The sequence below is a fragment of the Echiichthys vipera genome (assembly GCF_963691815.1).
Source record: "Echiichthys vipera genome assembly, chromosome: 14".
Taxonomy (NCBI): domain Eukaryota; kingdom Metazoa; phylum Chordata; class Actinopteri; order Perciformes; family Trachinidae; genus Echiichthys; species Echiichthys vipera.
In genome coordinates, this window is record NC_139839.1 from 14975633 (window position 1) to 14996109 (window position 20477).

General features: G+C 40.7%; 1 protein-coding gene across 1 annotated transcript; it reads right to left on the reverse strand.

The window, feature by feature from the left end:
- Nucleotides 1-1973: 1973 nt before the first annotated feature.
- Nucleotides 1974-5208, reverse strand: slc25a1a (solute carrier family 25 member 1a; the record flags this gene model as incomplete). The annotated part of the gene is made up of 9 exons (XM_083926926.1): nucleotides 1974-2388; nucleotides 2466-2539; nucleotides 2613-2728; nucleotides 2875-2979; nucleotides 3125-3209; nucleotides 3309-3447; nucleotides 4134-4233; nucleotides 4343-4450; nucleotides 4971-5208. The coding sequence occupies 9 exons, from the start codon at nucleotides 5206-5208 to the stop codon at nucleotides 2274-2276; spliced, it is 1080 nt and encodes a 359-aa protein (XP_083783052.1). The 3' UTR covers nucleotides 1974-2273.
- Between the last annotated feature and the right edge of the window lie 15269 nt (nucleotides 5209-20477).

Sequence of the window (20477 nt, forward strand, 5' to 3'; positions counted from 1 at the left end):
GATTATCTTTTTAGCTCTATAGCACCATTGTATGGCATGTAGTCCAGTTCCAATTAATTTGACATTTCTATTAATAAAATCAAACCCTATAAGAAAATAAATAAAACTAACCCCTGCACGCTTTTTTGCATTTCTTACAGACACATAAACGTATAAAGTCATACTTTTGAGTTTTCTTTGGCCCCTCTAAACTGTCCACTGATGTCATTAAAAAAACAACATTCTTTGTATGTTAATGAACATTTGCTGGAGCTAAAATTTACTGAAATGTGTGAGATGGATAAAACTCTTTTCATCCCCAGTACTGGTGCTACTTCTGTAGTACCAAAAAAGTAGTCGCTTTTATTATAAAGCTGGTGTTTTCTCATCTATGTTTACACATACACCTCCTACTAGTATCTAAATGACAGGGCATTTTATAGACCTGATGTCTGACCACACATTTCCAGAGTGACGCAGATCGACTTTATCAATTAGTTTATTGCAACCATGTAAAAGGAAACCGTATTTGGAGCAATGTTTTTTTTTTTTAAACAATATTTCTTCTGATGTCATACCAACATTTCACACGCAAATCTTTCACTATGCCCAACAAGATCTTCTTAAAAGCAGCAAAGCATAAACAGATTTAATACAGTAAAAAAATGTGCTTTAGGTAATGAAAAAACAGTACAGACAAAGACTAAACAATATTGTTTTGCTCTTGGTTTAAAATGTAATAAAGATTTGCGCCTATCAGGGATTTTATAATTGGAGATTCTACTGAAGTAGTTTGGCAAAGAGGAGTAAAAGGCTTCTGTGCAAGGCTTGTGTGGTGCAACTAGGACGATCAAAACCAAGCCTCGCTTTATACTAGTAACTTATGTTACCAAGCCTCTGACACTGTTCCATTGTTGTCATTCAAAATATGTAAACACTATATTAGATAAGAATGAGTGCATTCAAAGATGGCTAATTAACTATTTCATCGGTTAGCGTCCAAACGCAGGTTAGCTTGAGGTAAAGAAAGAATATTAAAGTGACATAATATCTGACTATAGGACAGTCTGTTGGATGAGCAGATAAGCACATGAAAACCGCTGAAGGTTCAAGCGCACTGGACATATGGCTTACATAGTCAGACGTGTTGTCAGGGAATTCACTTTTCTATTTCAGGCTGCGCATCAGCTGCTAAATGAGTCCAATCTAACACCTTAATTCTTTGTCAACACACTCCTGTCACCACTTTCAGTGACATCGCCGTCACCAGACGATTTGAGACAACTTTTGTCTGACTTAATTTCTCTCACCACTGTAGCATTAGCAAGCTAGCTTACTATCCAGTTGTCCGCTACCTACATTGGCTACAGAAAATATATTGGTCCCTCCGCCTCACTCCCAAATAAAGCCTTCACATGCAGCTGTAGAGAGCTCAACCACCTGCTGAACACCTCAGTATCCATCTGATGTTGAAAACGTAACAATGAGCACTAACTTCTATTAATGACTCACCTACTCTTTCGACTGCATGTGAAGATTGTGCTACATATGTATTTATTTCCTACAATGTGTGCTTAACTTGTATCAGTTTTTAACACCTTTAGAGGTACTTACTCCAGGCCAGTTTGTGTAGCCACCTGTCAGAATATGCCACTATCGAGATCCATGCAACCACACTCCCATGAAACAATGGACAGTATCTAAAGTTCATTAGCGAGATACAGCGAGGAAATACCGCAAATGTTCTAGCGCGATGACACCACAAACACAGTCAGTTAAGCAATTACAACACAGATGTGTTGAAGTACTACACAGACATTTTAAAGCACTGCAACAAGTTTGTTTTGTGATCCGTAGCATCTCTTCTCCCCACAGTATAGTAAGTACTCAGTGGATCAAAAGACACGTTTATGGTTTCAGTACAAAGTGTTCACTCTACAACATGTACCATAACAGTCAGTCAGCTTAAACAGACGTACATAATATCCCTTTTCCCCTCCTGTCTCTATTGTGAACCTTTGGTTAGTAATAAGTGTGTCAGTTCTCTACATACACTCACGTTCTGGTAATAAGACTCAAGAAACTGAGTCTACACGTTTGATCGTTTCATTACTTCCTTCGGCTTCCTGTACTTCAAAATAAAAGGATCCCCCATGATTCGGTAATGATGAAGCATCATCTGCTCAGGGCAATGCAGAGAGCTAATGTGATCTACAATAGAGGTGTTCAGTTGTGCGTAGCATGAGGCACTGGTCTGTGCTTCCCTCTGGACCTCTTGTCATCATCTGGTCGCTCTATTGAGTCTTCCACACGCCGTTGAGTAGTTTGACCACCTCCTCATAGATGACAAAGACTATGGCAACGTCCAAGCACACACGGCCGAGTCTGGGAACTGTTCCTTTGTAGAACCTGCGGATAAAGATGAGATGAGGTTAGATGGTTAAGCGGAAAACTAAACTTCACGCATCAGGCAGAGGGATACTCACGCCTGTGGTCCTTCATGCTTCAAGATCTGAAAGGCACAGTCCACTGTGTTTTTGTAGCGGTGGGCCTCCAAACCCTACAGAAAACAGTGTGTTAAAAAAGTGTCAAACCTGAAGACTGATAAAATCACCACAGGGTGTGTTTACTACCTGCATCCTGGTCTTCACCACATCCAGAGGTGTATTTCCCAAAACACTGGCAGCTCCAGCCGTCGCTCCAAACATCGCCGTAACAATCGGGTGCATGTCTTGTCTGGGGTCGTCACCTTTAGAGGTCGAATCCAAAAGTTGGATTCATGGAGAATGGAAGGAAATAGGAGGAAAACGCTTCAATCCATTGGACAGAAAAGGAGTAAAACTGGTCTAAAACAGCGACCGCAGATTTTGTTTTGCAGTCAGTAGGCTTTCTGACCTTTGTACCAATTGCGCAGCATGTTCATCACATAGAATCGGATGGCCTGATTGGTTCCTTGTTTCAGCACAGTCGCTGTAAGACCTTGATACACCCCCCTCACACCTAAATGAGTCAAACAGATTATGGAGCACAAAGCACAAGTATGTTGGTAGTTACAAAACTCAGTTATCAGTAGCTTAAGAAAAGGAGCAGGGCAAAAGTTACAGCAAGACAATGTCCATGATGTTGATCCAGCCCGCTGTCTTACCCCGTTCTCTGATAATCTCACTGACTCCGTGAAAGAAGCCTCTGTAGCGAGGTCTGAGGGAACACTGGTCATGGATCAACTTCACCTGGAGGACGAAGGAAGTACATCAGTCCATTATTCATCAGATCATTGTTGATTAAAAAGCCTCCTACGGTCAAAGAATCATGTAACCACATCCACCAACCTTGAGTGTCTCCATGGGGCAGACAACCACGATGGCCTCCGCTATACCCGCTCCTAAACCGCACAAGAGGCTCCGCGTGTTGTCTAGCCGACCTGTGGTGTCTCGCATTGGGTTGCTGAGCATTTCAAATGTGCCAAACCTGTGAGAGAAGGCACGGTGATGCACACAAGAATAACAACAAAAATAACCAAATAACATAGAGGAACATTTGTGTGGTGGATTTCGCTATAATCAATAGTTTATTCATTAACCATATTTGAATTTCTGGCTCCAAACAGCTGACTCAATGGTAGTATCAGTAAACCAACTCCAGTAAGTTTCTAAGTAGCAGTAATGTAATTGATTATTGGTTAGCTGATTGACTTTTATTTTAAAAAATTGTCATGCAAAAAATAGCATAAAAATAGCAACATTTGATGTTCTGAAAGAATTGGCAGATTTTTCCCCTTAACATTGTAGTACATAAACCATCTTTAGGGTTTATGAGATCACATTGAGCGCTTGGAAATTGTAATGGCCAGATCAAACAATTAGTCAATAATTTGAGTAAGTAATCTGCAGATGATTCGATAATGACAATAATCATTAGCAGTTGTAGTCCTACACATGTGGCTGACCTTTAACTGAGTACCAAGCAATGCTGTGTCACTGCTTTCACTGTTAAATTAATTTACATGAATTAAGTTTACAAGCATGTTGATCTGTGATGCAACAAACCAAAAGGATGCCAGATGCAAATTACAACTCAAGAAAGGCATTTTTCACATAAACTGTGTCAAATGTGAAGTAAACTGTAACAATATAGTATCATGTTTGCATCTTCACCTAACTGCAGACTTGGGTATTGATCCATAGAGCAGGGAGCTGAGACCTCGATACAACCCTCTGAGCCCGTGATCTTGTACAGTCAACTTCACACAGTCGCCTGCACACAAACGCACACACACACAAACACACAAGAATAAGTAACTCAGCAGAAGACTAGCACACAAACCTGCAATCAGGCAGCAGTTATACATGTCCCAGTGACCTACCAATCCCTCTGTATCGCGGTGGATTGGCTCTCTCATCAAGCTGCAGCTGGGTCTTGACATACTCTGTGGGGAAGGTGATACAGATCTCTATTCCTCCTGCAATTCCACCTGAGTGATGAAAAAGGGAGAGAAACACCGCTGTGAGGACTTCTTGATACACTGTGCTCGCATCGTTCTTGAATGTTCTGGGAACAGGATTGCAGAGAGTGGTGCTGATGCTACAACATTCCTGTCCTTGTGTTTCAATTAGAGCCTAAATACCAATGTGGTGTGATTACACAGCACTGGCTGCATTGGGTTAGAAAGAACAGCAGTGGGTTGAATAAATGTATGATCTATTTGTTTCTATTCAAAATGCAGCATAAACCCTGCAGCATCTTTACAGGTGTTTTAGATGTGCAGAGGAATAAGGGTTATACAAATGAATACAGAAAAGACACATGCAACTACATCATGCAACTGCTGTAGCATCACTGCTGGCTGAATGCGTTTTGACCCAGTTCTGCATGGACATAGCCTTATTGGGCGACGGATTGACAGATTAGGCTGTGCTGTGTAGAGAGAAACCGGCGACTGTGAAGAGAGAACATCTACGGGCTGAATTAATATGAGCGTTGCAAAAATCAACCTGCAAGGATAGCTTTTCCAGGATGCGTGATTTTCCTCCCACCGATCGCAGCCGCCGCGAGGTTTCTCCTCGCCGCGTACGACCGCTGGTGGGCCGGCAGAGAGCCCAGCCCCGCCGCGGCGACCAGACGCTGCGGTGGAGGCTGGCTATGGGGCGCTGAGCTCGGGCATCCCCTCCTGACACCGCAGCTCTCGCACGGCCCCTCAAACACCGAAAACGGCTTCAGCAGTGAGGACATGTCGGTAGTCAAGGCTGGTGATATAAAATGTCCCTCTGTGGCGACGGTCCCACTCGGACAATGTCAGACAACAACAACCAGGAGTCGGATAGGAAGCATCAATATTCAAATAGTGGTCAGGTGATGGCGCAGCCCATTGGCTCACCGTGCTGCCTGATGTCTTTACTCCGTCACGTGATCATGCATGACTTTTGGCGACCAATAACGTGGAGGATGATGTTTCATCGGGGAGCTCAGACTGTCTGATATGAAGGACTAAACATGACTGAAGCCTCAATATATACATGCATAATTAAATGTATGAATAAATACAGTAACAAATAAATACAAAAAACGAATGAATAAATATATAAATGGGACCTTCTACCTAACATATGGACGTATTCATTCTTCTATTTCAGCATTTGTTTATGAATGGAGATATTTAATTCTGCATTATTTTCATTTATTCCTGTATTTATGTATTAATACATTTGTTTATGCATTTATTTATGTATTGAGATTTAAGTCATGTCTAGTCCTTCATGTCTGACCCTAACTGTCAAATACTATAAAACACAACAGTTATCACCAGTATTACATGGTTTTGCTTTATATATTAAAATGATCCATTTGTTTGTTGTGCACTAATGTGATCTAATACAATTTAATAGTTGTAAATCTAATAAAAAAGGCCACAAATAACATAATATAGCCTATATCTAATTTAACTGAACTTTGATTTGTACCATATATGACCAATAACTACTTGATATGCACACATAGTACAGTCATAATACCTGATGATATTCTGCACATTAGAAGTTAAAGTCAAGATTTGCATGTGTGTGCATTTAACAATAGAAATATATTGATGTATCAAATACAGACATTTACTCTACAATGTATATTCTAAGATAATCTTAAAATAATAATAATACACAGAATATTGTAAAAATCTAAAGGAATCAAATCAACAAGATTAAAACAATACGACAATGTGAGTTTGTTAGGTTAAATTGCTGCTGCTACTTAATCCTTGTTACCTCAAATAGTGCTCTTGCCATGCCAGAGCACACACACACACGCACACTGCCTCTCCCGGTCACCCTTTACAATGAAACTAGGTCAGTGTTTCCACCCACAACCCCCACCCCCCTGAGAAAAATCTAGACAGACATGGAGAGAGACAGATTCCAAACTACAATGACCAATTATTGTTCATTTGGTTAATTGATTTGAAAAACAAGAGGAATTTCATGCTTCATTCATTCTTTATTTTTGTGTGGACACAAGCCTGTGAATGTGTGATCACTCAAAGGGGTAGACTTTAGCCAAAAAGTCCAGCTCAGGAGGGAGTTGCTGATAGGAAGACAATATTTCCTCCAGCTGGTCTTCCTGGTTTCCAATGTCATCATCTACTGTATAGATCCTCAGCTGGAAAGATACAAAAGAGCATTATTTAGTGTGTGTATACGCATCTCAGTATATTTGCAGATTTGGAGCAATATTAGTCTTTTACTCACTCTGATCTTGTTGAGTAAAATCCTTTGCGTCAGTCTGATGTGCAGCATCCTCTGAACGGTTGGGAGTTCCAAGAAAGCCCAGACTCTCAGATGCACCAGACTTTCGCACACCCTAATCAGCTCCAGCAGCTCCTCATCCAGGGATTCATTGCAGTTGCTCAGGTCCAGGCTCAGATACTACAGTCAGACAAGATAAAGGTTTAGAGAAAGTCCCACATTCTCACTTCCCCAAACTGCGTTGTTGCGATTCTCTAACTGTCCACCAGATGTGCTCTGACTTTACCCGCCGTCCTGCATTTAAGCCATTATATACAGAATATGTTCACTTTGGCAAAGGCATTGAGCTGTCCCTGTCTGCTTTCATAATCTGCATGCATCTGAGTCCTTTCCCTGTTTCCTCATGCTCACACCTGCCTGAGGTGTATAGAAGCTACTTTTAACTTTTTGTTTCAAAATGTCAGCAGCTCACACCGGAATTGCCTGATATAAGTCACATAATGTGTCTCTGGGTACACTTTTCAGTCTAGCACCATCTCTTTACACATTGTAATCTGTTCGCACAGCACCCTGACCTGCAGACTGTGCCTGTACTGAGGCAGCATTTCACAGAGGACAGGACTGGCGCTCCACTCTTGGTCAGGAGCGTAGAAAGCTGTCATGCTGTATTCTGTCAAGGGAATCTCGGGCAGCAGTATCCTTGCGAGCCGGTCAGTGTTGAGGATTTGGTCCACTGTAAGCTTGACTTTGAGGCCCTGACAACTCGATGCCAAAGTTGCCCATGAGCCACCACAAACCACCTTAGACGAAGAAGACAAAACAGAGACAGAATTTAACAAAGGAGACCTGAGGGGATTCCTTTTCAGCAAGTTTCTTTTTTCTTCACTTTTTCGCTGTTTCATCATGGGCTCACACCCATGACTTTAACACCAATCTCACAGTACCTACACTATTATGTTTCCAAGAGTAACATTTCACTTGTGTGTGTCCTTACAGCTCCCCAAAGCTGATGTCTATAATTGTTCAATGATAGCCTTCAGTGCCCTCACACTTCAGCCAGTAAGCAGTCTTCTGCTATTTCCCATTTCCCACGCAATTTAGTAAGTCATAGTAATCTATTCATTTCTTGCTTACCTGTTCATGGGGCTCATTCAAAGTACAATGCAGGGAAAATGTCTGCAAAGGGTTGATATTTCTTTTCCGCCCTCGCTGTCTCTGCTCGAATGCCATTAGCAGCTCATCTGACAGACAGGAGTAACTCAGGCTCAGGTCCGTGAGTCCGAGCAGGTGGCGCAGAATCTTTGGCACTTCAGAGTTGAGGTGTACGTGCACTTCTCCCGAAAAGAATCCCCTCAAGTCCAATGAAGAGATGTAGCACTGGGGTTGGCGGCGCTTCTGAGAATGTGTCAGGGCAGAAAGCATCTCCAGACCCTAGAGGTTAAAGGATCAGGAATCAGAAACAGATCACATTTTTAATGTGCCCACCATCTGATGAGGTCTGACTTATTTTTTTGATTACCACTGGCACTTTGGTGAGGCACCCTTGGCAGTGACATATTGCTGGCACATTATCTTTGGACTGGTGTTGTAGTCACCTGTTTCATGCCGATCCGTATATCCTTCAGACAAACAGAGGTGAGCCTTGAGGCCCCACTGCGGAGGAAGAAAATCAGGCAGTCTACTACAGAGTTTCTGAGCCCTGAAGTCCAGGAGGGCCGGTTTAACTCCAGTCCCATGAGGGAGAGGGACTTCAGTGGGGCATTTACACTGTGGAGACAAAGTAATGATTCATTTGGGGAGTTGTCTGTGACAGTCTAATTAGTTTATTGGAGTGTTGAATTGTGTGAAACCAAAATTTGGTTTAGATGTGCCTCAAGGATGCACTCTATTTTACCTGGTAAGCTCAGAAAATAGCCCATTGATGGTTTGCTCCAGTCGCCGGGCTACCAGGGACCTGTGTGGGGGATAGACACACACCTCCAGTCTCTCCAGGTAGACTCCCAGAGAGCGGGCATAGGACACAGCAGAGCAGTATTCAGACTGTCTGTATTTGGACAGCCGTCCACTGAAGTGGAAGTAGTGGAAGCGCCAGAGAGATGGAGATTGCATGACATTGTGCCAGTGGTGACAAACAAGATTTGCGTTCTTGCGATCACGGTCAGGTACAAACCCGAACATGTGCCGCAAGCACACATCAGGAAGTGACCCCCAACCTCTCACCCTCTCTGAGCTAGACCCATGACCTGCATCTCTGAGATCTTCACTGTCACTGTCCTGATCTTCTCCACCATAACCCTGCTTCAGAGAGCAAAACTTTGCTTCCATTTTTTGTTTCTGCAGAAAGAATAGAAATGGGAGACAGGGAGATTGCCTGAAGCCACAATCAGTCCAGCAGTGAGTGGAACACTGTGGAAGAACCAGAGAATGTCACGGTTCTGTTGTGACATCACAGGAATGGATTCTCAGTTCAGTTCCACATTCAGTTCTATTCAAAATGCTACAAAATAAGAGAAGAATTCAAGGAAAGCTGGTTTACAAACTTAATCAACACATAAAAACAAAACATTTGACTGGTTGAGTTGAAAATCAAATAATGGAGTGGGCATGTACAATATAACAAAAGTAGAGGTTACAAAAGCAAAGTAAAAACATATAAGGAGCCAGTACTCCCTTAAACACTCTCTCCTCCCCACCTGCCCGGACACAATCATAATCGTCATGTTGTAGACCTGTGAAGCCACCTGCAAGGCCAAACAATCAAACATACAAAATAAAAACAACAGGTAAGTTGTAATCAAGTAATCGAAACAAAAAATAGGAAGGGATGGGGATGGGGTGTAGGGATGCTGGGACGACATCGATAAATAAGATATGAAATTAGGAGATAGAATGGAAGTTTAAAAACTTGGTTATAATCCAGGTAAAGAAACTATTCAAAAAAGAAAATTGCTAGTTAACACATATGAGCTTATTGAAATTTATAACTGCAAATATTAAGGCTTTATTGTTGGATTACTAACATTTATAGCTGCAATTAAAAAAAAAAAGTTATTTTTTCTCAACCTTGCAACCCTAAATACATTCCTTATAATGTCTCATAATTAATCTATTAAAAAAATGCAATTACTAGCTATTAATAAATCCATTGGCAACAACTTATAAGCCCTTTTATAGAGGGTACTTAATTAGAAAAACATTTCTGAGGGCGGCTTAAAGTCTTAAAGGAAAACACCGATTGTGTGTGTGTAGGAGCTATGTACAGGTATGGGACGTATGATGCATTTATCTATCTTTGTACTTATGTGAGGCCTTGGGCAGACAACGGCAACACATGTTTGGGAAAAGGGGAAAAAAGGACAATAAATAATCTTCATGGGTTTTTGAGGACTTATATTTTGCCAAAATGTTTTGGAGTTGAGTTTAAAACCACACATTGCAGTGAACGTGTTTGTTGTGTGTATGTGCACTTGTGTGTGTTTGCGTGTTCCTGTCACCATTCTCTTTCTGTGAAGGAAGGTACACATACTTCAGTTGCAATAGAAAGAATTAGTTTCCATTTCATGTTTTAAAAAAAGACAGACTGATTTGTACACATGCAGTTTATTTGTATTAACAATTTATGAAAAAAATCACAGGAATTAAACTTGCACTCAAATTGAAATAAGGAATAGACATGGCTAAACTTAGGTGTAAACAGATTCTTTTACAAGCATAAACAGCTATTGCACATAACTTTTAGCTGCAGAGTATTTCCTGAGAGCATTAATACAGAGTAGACAATTTAATGTTTTTGTTTTTCAAATACAAGCAAGATTTTTTTTTCTGTGACGACGACTTTAGTTCTTTGAGTTCCTCAGTCCTTCAAACAGAAGACACTTAGCCTGTGCAGAGAGAAAGAAAACAGTCAGAGGCTCTCTGGTAAACAGTGACAAAAGCAGAACTGTGGTATGTTTGGTGACTGTGAGCTCTATTTATGTCCTTGTGTGTTTACAAGAGACTGTGCCAACCTCATGCCAACGCAGTGTGTCAGGGGGCAGGCCCAGATTGCAGTGAGGGCAGGTGTGTGTCTGATCTGGAGCTTCCTGGCTTCTTTGACCCCAGCAGGGCCCCTCACTGCCCCACAGGGGGCGACATGTGGAGTGGGAGGACCAAGCTATGCCAAAGTGAGGTCGGGGGTCTGTCTGATAGCTCACTCTCTGGCCACTAGAGGGCGGCGGTGACAAAGGATTCGAGTTGTCCTACAACACAGCACAAAATAGGATTGTACACCATATTTAAGTTGGGAATTTGAGTGTTGAGGCAGACAGGTGATGACAAATCCTGCCACTGCTCGACAGACACTGAAATTGAATGAATGATGCTGACTATATTGGGATATGCTCATAACAGCATGAGAAAACTAAATAATAAGCAGTTATACAAACCCACAGGCTCATTACAATTACTCTGTCTCAACAGACAAACTCCAGAAAGTGTTACTCTATGTCAGCATGAATTTGAGTCACAGCTTAAAGAGTCAGATTTCTCTTCATGAAGTTATTGACTTAAATTATTAAACAGCTCAATGAACACTAGAGGGTGCAAGCTAATTATTTGACTATAGCACTGCATCCCTAGCAATAACACAGTAAAAGGACCATTTATAGATAAATGTATGAACTTGTGCAGGAGCCTGAAGGTTATTTCAGCCACATATAGTATAGCATGTCTAAAATATGAATCATTTATATCATACATACTTTATGTTGTACACTTTTTACAACTCTCAGTTTTAATCTCCGTACTCTACACTGTAGATCAAAATTAGAGAACAATTATAAATACTTGATTCATTTTGAAATATTGTTATTTTTTATTGTTCAGACTTTGATATAATATCAGCTGTGGCTATATCACTGTTGTAATAGCATTTTCTTTTTTTAAATAACCAAGGCACTTTAACAAAAAACTTTATTTTGTGAAAAAACAGTGACCAAATTAGAGCGCAGTAACCACTGTGTCAGAAGAGAAGATTTAAACAATGTTTTATTCAGGGCTGTAGGATTCAAAAATGAATAGGACGTGTAGAGGCTTTTGCTTTGAGCAGCACATCCACAGGACATCACTAGTTTATCACATTGCTCTGGTTTGATCTTGGTCCATTCTTCTTCAGTCTCTTCCACAGTTCAGTAACTGTACTGAGTTTCTTAACTGTTACATTGTTAAGATTTTCCAGAGATTCTCTACGGATTTAATCCTCGACTCTGATACTTCCTCCCTCCAAATTTAATTGACTTCTTTACACACTTTGGGTTCAGTCATTCTCATTCTCATTCTTCATTCTGAGACGCCTAACATAATGATTCCCATCAGACCCAAATAAATTGAACTTTAGCAATGTCATGTAATGGTTTGGGGGATGTTTTCTGCAGCAGTACTTGGGCCTCTTGTAAAGCTACATGGCAGGATGGATATAATGTTTATGTGAACCCCTTTCGGCAACATGCAATACCTTCACTGCAGTTGTCTCCCAATCAGCCCGCAATTTCCATGCAAGACAATGCCCCCTGTCCTGCAAAACAGGTTAAGCAGTTCCTTGAAAAGCTAAGAGTATGGAAACAATGAAATGACCAGCCCAGAGACCATATCTAAACCCCATAGAGAATCTCTGAAAAAATCCTCTGCAACAAAGTAACGCCTAAGAAACCTACTACAGATACTGTGGAAGAGACCAAAGAAGAATGGACCAAGATCAAACCAGAGCAGTGTGAGAAACTAGTGATGTCCTGTGGGCGCAGAGGTCTGGAAGTCATTCAAAGCAAAGGACCGCTACACTTCCTATTCATTTTTTAAATCCTATAGCCCTAAGAAAACAATGTTTAAATCTTCTCTTCTGACACAATGGTTACTGTTCTATAATTTTGCTCACTGTTTTTTTCACAAAATAAAGGTTTTTGTTGATTGCCTTGGTTATTTAAAAAAAATATATAAATATATGCTAGTACAACTGTGGTATATCCACAACGTATATTCTACTTTTGGAGTTAATGGAGTTGTCAACTCAGTTTGTGCTTTTACGAAATGAAGATTTTTTTTCCCCACACAGCCTTTCTGAGAAACATCTTTTCCACTTCTCGGTGGATCTGATATCATGTGTTTAAGTCAGAAATGTGAAAACCTGTTCAGGGGTTTCAGGAAGATACTCTGAGTCAAGAGCCCTCAAGCAATACCAGCAGGGTTCAGACGGGCGGTCTGTGACACAAACACAAAAGTATACACCACACCATGAGCATGTGCTGGTTACAGACACATTATATAAGTTGTGTGGGTGTATGTTTGTGTGTGTGAACGTGTGGGACTTACTCTGTGTGTTGGAGGGATGAAATGACACTGAAGGGGGGATCAACTCTTCCTCTGTTGGCAGGGGGGACAGTGGGAGGCAGTCAGCATTGTCCTGTGTGTTTGTGGCTATCAGAGTTTCCTGTGGTAAAGTCTCTGTGTCACTGATACATACATCCTCCCCAACCTTTATCAATCACACCAACCAAGGGACAAAAAACTTGAGCGTCAATCTCCCTTAATTGCTTTTTCTTTGAGTTAATTAACTCCGATGATGATGATGTAAATGTACAGTAGCCTATATATTATGAATGCTGGTGTATAATGTGATTCCCCCCCATCAAACCTGACCTGACTGGGCTCTGTCTCTCCATCACAGGCTCGGCTCTCGGCCTGGTCGTCGTACTCCTGTTCCTGGAGGTTTTGGGGCTCGTCCCTCTCCTCGCCGCAGGTCTGAGTCAGCGTGTCAGCCTGGGTAGAAGTTGTCCCACTGAGATTTGAGAGAGAGAAAGCAGAATCATTTCGAAACATGCCCTCCTAACTGCTTGACTAGAAGGTTATCAGCCAATCAATCTTCAGCTGATTACACCGCTGCAGCCTCTACTGTTACACTCGAGGCAAGCACCTGATTATGCATAAACATTCACACTCTCCTTGCCTTACCTCTCGGTGCTCTCTCCATGTTCCTCCCTCTCTCCCTCCATCTCTGCTCATGTGTCTCCCTCCCAGGGTGCCGGATGTGTTATTTCCTCTTAATCCTATCGTCCTTTTGAGTTTTCCCTCTCTTTCCTCTGCCCCTGTCTGTCCTCCCCGTCTCTCTGCCCCTTTGCCGTCTCCCCTCCCTCTCCGTGTGTGAAACGTAAACCACAGGCTTTCAATATTTGATGTGTCTGAATAGCTCACAAGCAGGTTTCTGTAAAGAGTGATCAGGTGAGGACTCTGATGTCTCTGCTGTGGAGTCTGCTTTAACACAAGCAAGCCTCCTGAGGCCAACACTATGTAAAAACAATTTCTGCACATTATTGACCTAGTAAATTGATGATGTCATGACATTTTCATTTTATTGATAAACAATAAATTGAGAAAACACTCTGTACATTACGATATTGAAAATGATCTGTAGTGGCAGCCTGAGACTGGTCTGTTGATACTATAATACTAACTGATGGCTCTTAGCCAACTGATGGGCTATAACTGTGTTGGCAAGTATATTTACCCAAATAACCCACTGTACTCAAGTACAGTATTGAGGTACTGTTACTTTACTAGAGTATTTCTATGTTATACTACTTCATACTTCTGTTTCCCAGTATTTCAGAGATGTACTAGTAGATAGATACCAGTTACATCTTAGCGACACTACTAGCCTAGTGAAATTGCAGATTATGATTTAGCACACCAGCTACAAAATTACGCTTCTTACATTTGAAATAGGCTATTCTGATGCCAAATATGTACTTTTACTTCTGATACTTTAGTATAAATTTGGCTTAAAATACTTCTGTACTTCTACCTAAGCAAGATTAGGACATTTACTTGTGTGGAGCATTTTTATACTGATTTAATGGTACTTCCTTTAATCCTGCTCCTGGAGAGCTACTGCCCTGCATGTTTTAGGTTTCTCCCTGCTCCAACACACCTGAGTCTAATGATTATCAAACCTTTGACACGCAGGGCAGTAGCTCTCCATGAGCAGGGTTGGGCACCCCTGTTGTAAAGGATGTGTTATCTGGGACAGCTAATAAGGATAGCTAAGCCAGTGATTCTCAAAGTGGGGTCTTTGGCGCTCTGCCCAGTGGTCTGTAAAAAGTTTTCAGATTCATTAATTTAAACAACTTCTTCTTCTTTCTTTCTTTTTTTCTTTTTATTACAAAAGGCTTCATACTTCAAAAAATGATACTTGACCTTTTTATGTATATCTGTTCATTTTATGTATATGTTCTACTTGATCCACCCTATTCTTAGAATCTGCAAATATATTTAATACATGTGTAATATCGTTGTAATACATTTCTCCTGTGTTGTCCTTTCACAACTATGACTACAAAAGAGTTTAAAAAAAGGCTATGTCGAATTATTCCAAGGAACATATGAAGGGGGCCTCTGTATATTCTCTATCTTGTAAGGAGTCCTTGGCTGAAAAAAAAAGAGAAACTCTGAGCTAAGATAGATAGATAGACAGACAGATACCTTTATTATAACTCGTAAAAAGGTGACAAAATAACTACAAAATAAAATTTCTCAAATATTTTTTTCAGCTACAGCTTTATATATCCAGGACTGCCATCTTGTGCACAGCAAAAGCAACATGATTGCATTGTAAGTGACTCATTCCTCCAGCAGATGGGGGAAGAGCATTTGCTTTGCAGCTCATAAACCATCTGTGGACAAGCCCAAAGTCCCATCACTACCTCAGGGAATTTCTGTCTTACTCTCATTTCCTCTCTCTTTTCTTCATTTTGTCCTTTTCGTTTTGTCTCGCCTGTAGTCCACAAGCTTTCTCTTGCACCAGCAGCTCTCTACTTAGTTCTCCATTCATGTGTGATCACTTCTTCATTGAACATGAGTTTCCACCATACAAACTCCACATAAACCTGTGAGATATGATAGAAGATACCATAGGAAGCACACATGAATAAATGCCATTTTCAATCATTTTCATTTTGGGGTCTGTCTGTCTGTCTGTCTGTACGCGTCTTCCTGTAAGTGCACGGCAGGTAAGGAGTAATTTGAGTGGGTTTTTTCCTGTATATATGTGTGTTTTTTGTGGGAGGAGGAAGACAGGAGCATAAGTGGAGATGACTCACCAGTCTTTTGTGACAGTGGTGCAGAGAGAGTGCTTTTCACCCATTTCTCTCCCTTGGGGCTTGCATACAAAACAAGAAATGGAGAGAGGATAAGGATGGAGAGGAAGATTGGGTGTTAGGGAGCATTAGGGAGGATTGGGGGGGAGGCATGGATAATTGAATGAAAAAAATTGAGAAGATGGGAACGAGGGTAGAAAGTGGGATAAAGGAAGGGGAAGAAGAGATGAAAGGAGAGCAAAAAAACATGGGTTGCAGTGATCATAAACAAAGGATGCTGTTCGAAGGGAGAGGCCTTCACGGCTCTGCCTCTGTTGTCCTAATGGCTGGTGAAAGAGTGGTTGATGAGGCATATTATGTGGTAAAGATGATGTTCAACAATGGTAGTTTAACAGACAACAAATTCAACAAACATGAGGAGGAGAGAGCCACCATGACGAGTCTTAGATTTCATTTGAAAAACTGTGTGAGGCCTACATCTGTAGGAATGTTCTTGACTGTTCCAGTGGCTTTCATATCAAAAGAGCATAACTTCTCGTCATGTTTCAGCAACGTACTTGCTAAACAACCTAGTGTCGTGAACAGTATGGATGCAAGGCATTTAATTGGATGCACATGATTCAAAGTGTTCTAAGGTGTTTGTAGGTTTGATTGCATTTTAAGTCATTTTGGGAAACTAACAACATGTCAACTTCACACAGTACAGTTTCTGACTGTATCGTGTATGGTTGCGACGCAATCACAGTGGGGAAAAAATTGTCCACAGACAGACAGACAGAAGTATAAACACCTGGTAAAATATTCAAATACACTTCTGCTGTAATTCCTGGTACAGTAGGTGTCTCAGAGATGATAATGACACACACACACACACACACACACACACACACACACACACACACACACACACACACAGACTCACAATGTGAAAACAGTAGTCACTGCCGTAGCTTGTAATTATTGTCATACTTTTCTCAAGCAAATCAAGATGTATAAACTGATAAATGCAACATCCATTTAAGTCCATCGCCACCAGTAGTAACGCAATGATTGTGATGAGATTTTGCACTGTATAGATTGTCAGTAATGATTTGTAAAATACATATTGGACTGGGTTTTTATTCACTGGGTCAGAAAAGGCATCCAGTTATGCCTTGGTGGCCTTTAACTCTGAAATGATTTAATCACAGTTACACTGTAAGGAAGATGGGTCAAGTTACAGGCTAAATACCAATTATCAGCATTTCTTAGTTAAAAAAGAGGTGTGGAAATCAGCGGAATCATGTAAAATCAAACCAACAGCAGCAAACACAGGAAGAGCAACAGTGATGAATGTAAAAAGTCAAAATGTCAAAGCCAGAATAGTAGCACAACCCAGTACAGAGCCGACACATACAAAAAGACGAAGCAAAGAGGAAAAAAACATCAAAACAGGGCATAAAAATACACCACTGACTGAACAAAAAACACAAACAAGATACTGATGGTTGCCGAGCAACCTAATATGACCTATTTTGTATCTGTAATGGTGATTTGGTTCTATTCATGTTTTGTTTTTTTCAAGTCACGTGTAAACACATTCATTGCACCAACTCTTGCAGAACCAGAACTTTTGCCAGTGTTGGTCATTTTGCACTTTTAGTGTGTAAACATCTGTACTAATGTGTAAACTAGTGCTACTCTGTACTTAAATACGCATACAGTAGTGAATACTGTTTAGCTAATATCACACTGGCATTTAAAGTTAAAGGCTGAGCCCAAGTCCCACTGCTGTACAAATTCACGATCATTATTTAATCAGATTTTGAAGGCCTAGCTGTATTAATTCAGTGTTCACACTACTAATGGCTGACATTTTTCCTCTTGTTGCTGCTTCTGTAAATGCATGGGCTTCTGGGGGCCATTACTGATGAATTGCTTTGCTGTCAGACTCTTTTGTGCCAGGAGCTGGATGTATACCAAATCGTGTGCCTGTGAGAGTTGGAACCTTTTAAAAAAATTAGAATTGCATTTTAATTATAGCACACCCACCGGGCAAAATACAAATGATTACTATGAGGACGTAATGTGATCTAAAGCTTGACAGCCCATTGTGCTGGAAAATCTGTAAATCTCAATTGTGTTGTATGTCAAAGAATGTGAGAATGTAAATAGCGACATCACAACAATGCTCTCTTTGTAAAACCGGTAATTGTGGGTTGCCAGGGTTGTCTGTTGTTTGGTGCAGCTACTGTAGGCTGGCACTGGGTGAAATGGAGTTTTCCAATCCTGCAGCTGCTTATTTGTCCCAGCAGCTGAGTGACCAGAGACGGGCAAAAACCAGAGTCAATATAGGCCAAGCTTCCACTCCATGGACTGAGATAAAGGAGTTCAATGGCATTAAACGCACGCCCAAAATGGCTATGTTTCTCCTTGATCTGTAAGCTAACTTTCATGTTTACTGAACTGCAACGGTGTCAGTCAAACTCCACTGCAATACTTGTTTTTATGGTGCGATTTTTTGAGGGGGATGGGTACAAACAGGCTCGAATTTACCTTTTCTTTTAGTAACAGGTTCAAACGACTATGCGTGTGTGAAAGGGTCACTCGTAGTGACAACCCCTTCAAAGAGTTATCAGATGACTCTGTAGTATCCCTTTAGCTTTACAGAGCTATATAGCAACTGTTCTGGTTTATTCTTGTTTAAACATTAATTAGGCAACTGTTTGCAGTCTTCTGTACGCTACCGTCTCAGCACAAACAAACAAAGTTAGCAACTATCTGGTGAACACATTGGAGCATTTAGCAAATTAAGAGCCAAATATTTCCCTCAGGCGTTGGTGGAGACCAAAAACAGAGCTAACAGGAGAGTGAGTGTTGGACTTGGCCGCGTGACAAGAAACACCAAATGACTGAAAATGTTGCCAGCAGAGATGAGGAGCAGGCAACAGAGGTCAGATCTTTTTTTCATTTTGAAACTTTAACGCTAACTTAAATGACATCACACATTCATCCTTCTTTGCACCGCTTTCACAAGTTACAACCACAGCATATGTCATATTATTACATTGCTTGGCATGTCTAAGTGTTAGACAGGGTGACTCTCATAGTCCTGTTGAGGCTGGCTGTGTCTTTTTCTTTGTCCCGGTAGAGTCTAAACAGCTTTATTAATGAAATCACTGTGGCCACAACAAATAAACATTTTCAGAAGCAAGATATGTTGTGAGAGTTTGTAGAGAGACACCTTAATAAATTACTTTATCTTTAAATTTATTAGATTTTTAAATGTGATGCTTTGGCTTATCCATGTCTTATTGAGGAAACAGATTTTAGTATCTGAAAATCTACATTCATAACGTGTCCATGAATTACTAAACAAGCCAAGATACAACCATGAAAGGTACCATTTCCATCGACTGGTGCAAGCTGGCAAGATAACACGCGATTAGACCATATTGACAGCCTACTAATCACTGTCAGTGTTTGTACCTCTGACAGCATACATCAGGTTTGTTTTGATGCCAAACAAGCGGCAGCCAGAAGCACTTCAAGGAATTATAGCAGAAGGGCATATTGCCCATTTGAAGTCAGAGTGAGGAGGAGGTGTGGAAACAAGATATGGCAAAAACCTATCTACCAAACACCTTTCCATCGGCTGATTGGCTGGCTCGAGGCAGAAGCGAACATGGCTCAATCTTTATCTTGAATGCCAGCAGCTAAATTACTATACAGCTCAAAGAGAATTTGAATGTGTGAGTGCGAGAGTGTGAGTGTGTGGTCCTGCGCAGTAAAGTGTACAGATGGATGACTCATCCACCAACCAATCATGTGACTCATCAATCACTGCAGTTACCAGCCCCCCCCCCCCCCCCCCCCCCCCATGATTTTTTCCATTCTTCATTTATTCCTCCCCTTTTTTTCACTTCCATTCTAGCTGCTTTTCTCATGTTCATTTTTGATTGTCTGGGAATATAATAAACTCCCTACATAGGTTTTTCATCATGTGTCTCCAAATTGATGAAATTGTGACGAAAATGAGTCGCGCTGTCGCTACACTTCAACTCATTGTCTCCCTCTTTTGTGTATTTGTATTTAATAGTTCACATATCAAGTGTTTTTGGTATATTTCCTGCTATACAAATACGACATAGCACTCGCCAAAAAGCCATTAAAAAACTGAACTTTAATAAAATAATTGCTTTTATTTTTTATCATATAGCAAAACTAGTAATCATCATGCTGTTATTTACACATTGCACGGGCATATTTATTTCACACTGTACATGTTACAATGCTAAAGGTGACATCAACAACAACACTCTCCTTTTACAAGACAGATGGCTTCACTGTGGACACAGTGGCCCTCCTCCTTTGAGATTTCTTTTTTTATGTTCACAGTTTATTCAGAGAAAACAACAATCTTGAATTCCCTTTACTGTTTTATTTTTTCTCTTTTTTTGTTCTTTTTTTTGTTCATTTTTTAAGATGCAAGTAGAAAGACGTGCATTTAACGGTTTAAGCACAATCCCTGACTCCCCGCCCTGAAAACTTTTCATTGAATTTCTTCTGTAAATGAACAAAAATGTTTGTAGCCTCTTTGTGGAAATCTCTTTAAAAAGGCGGCAGAACAAATACTGTGATTTCAAGTAGGTTTTTTTTTTTAAGA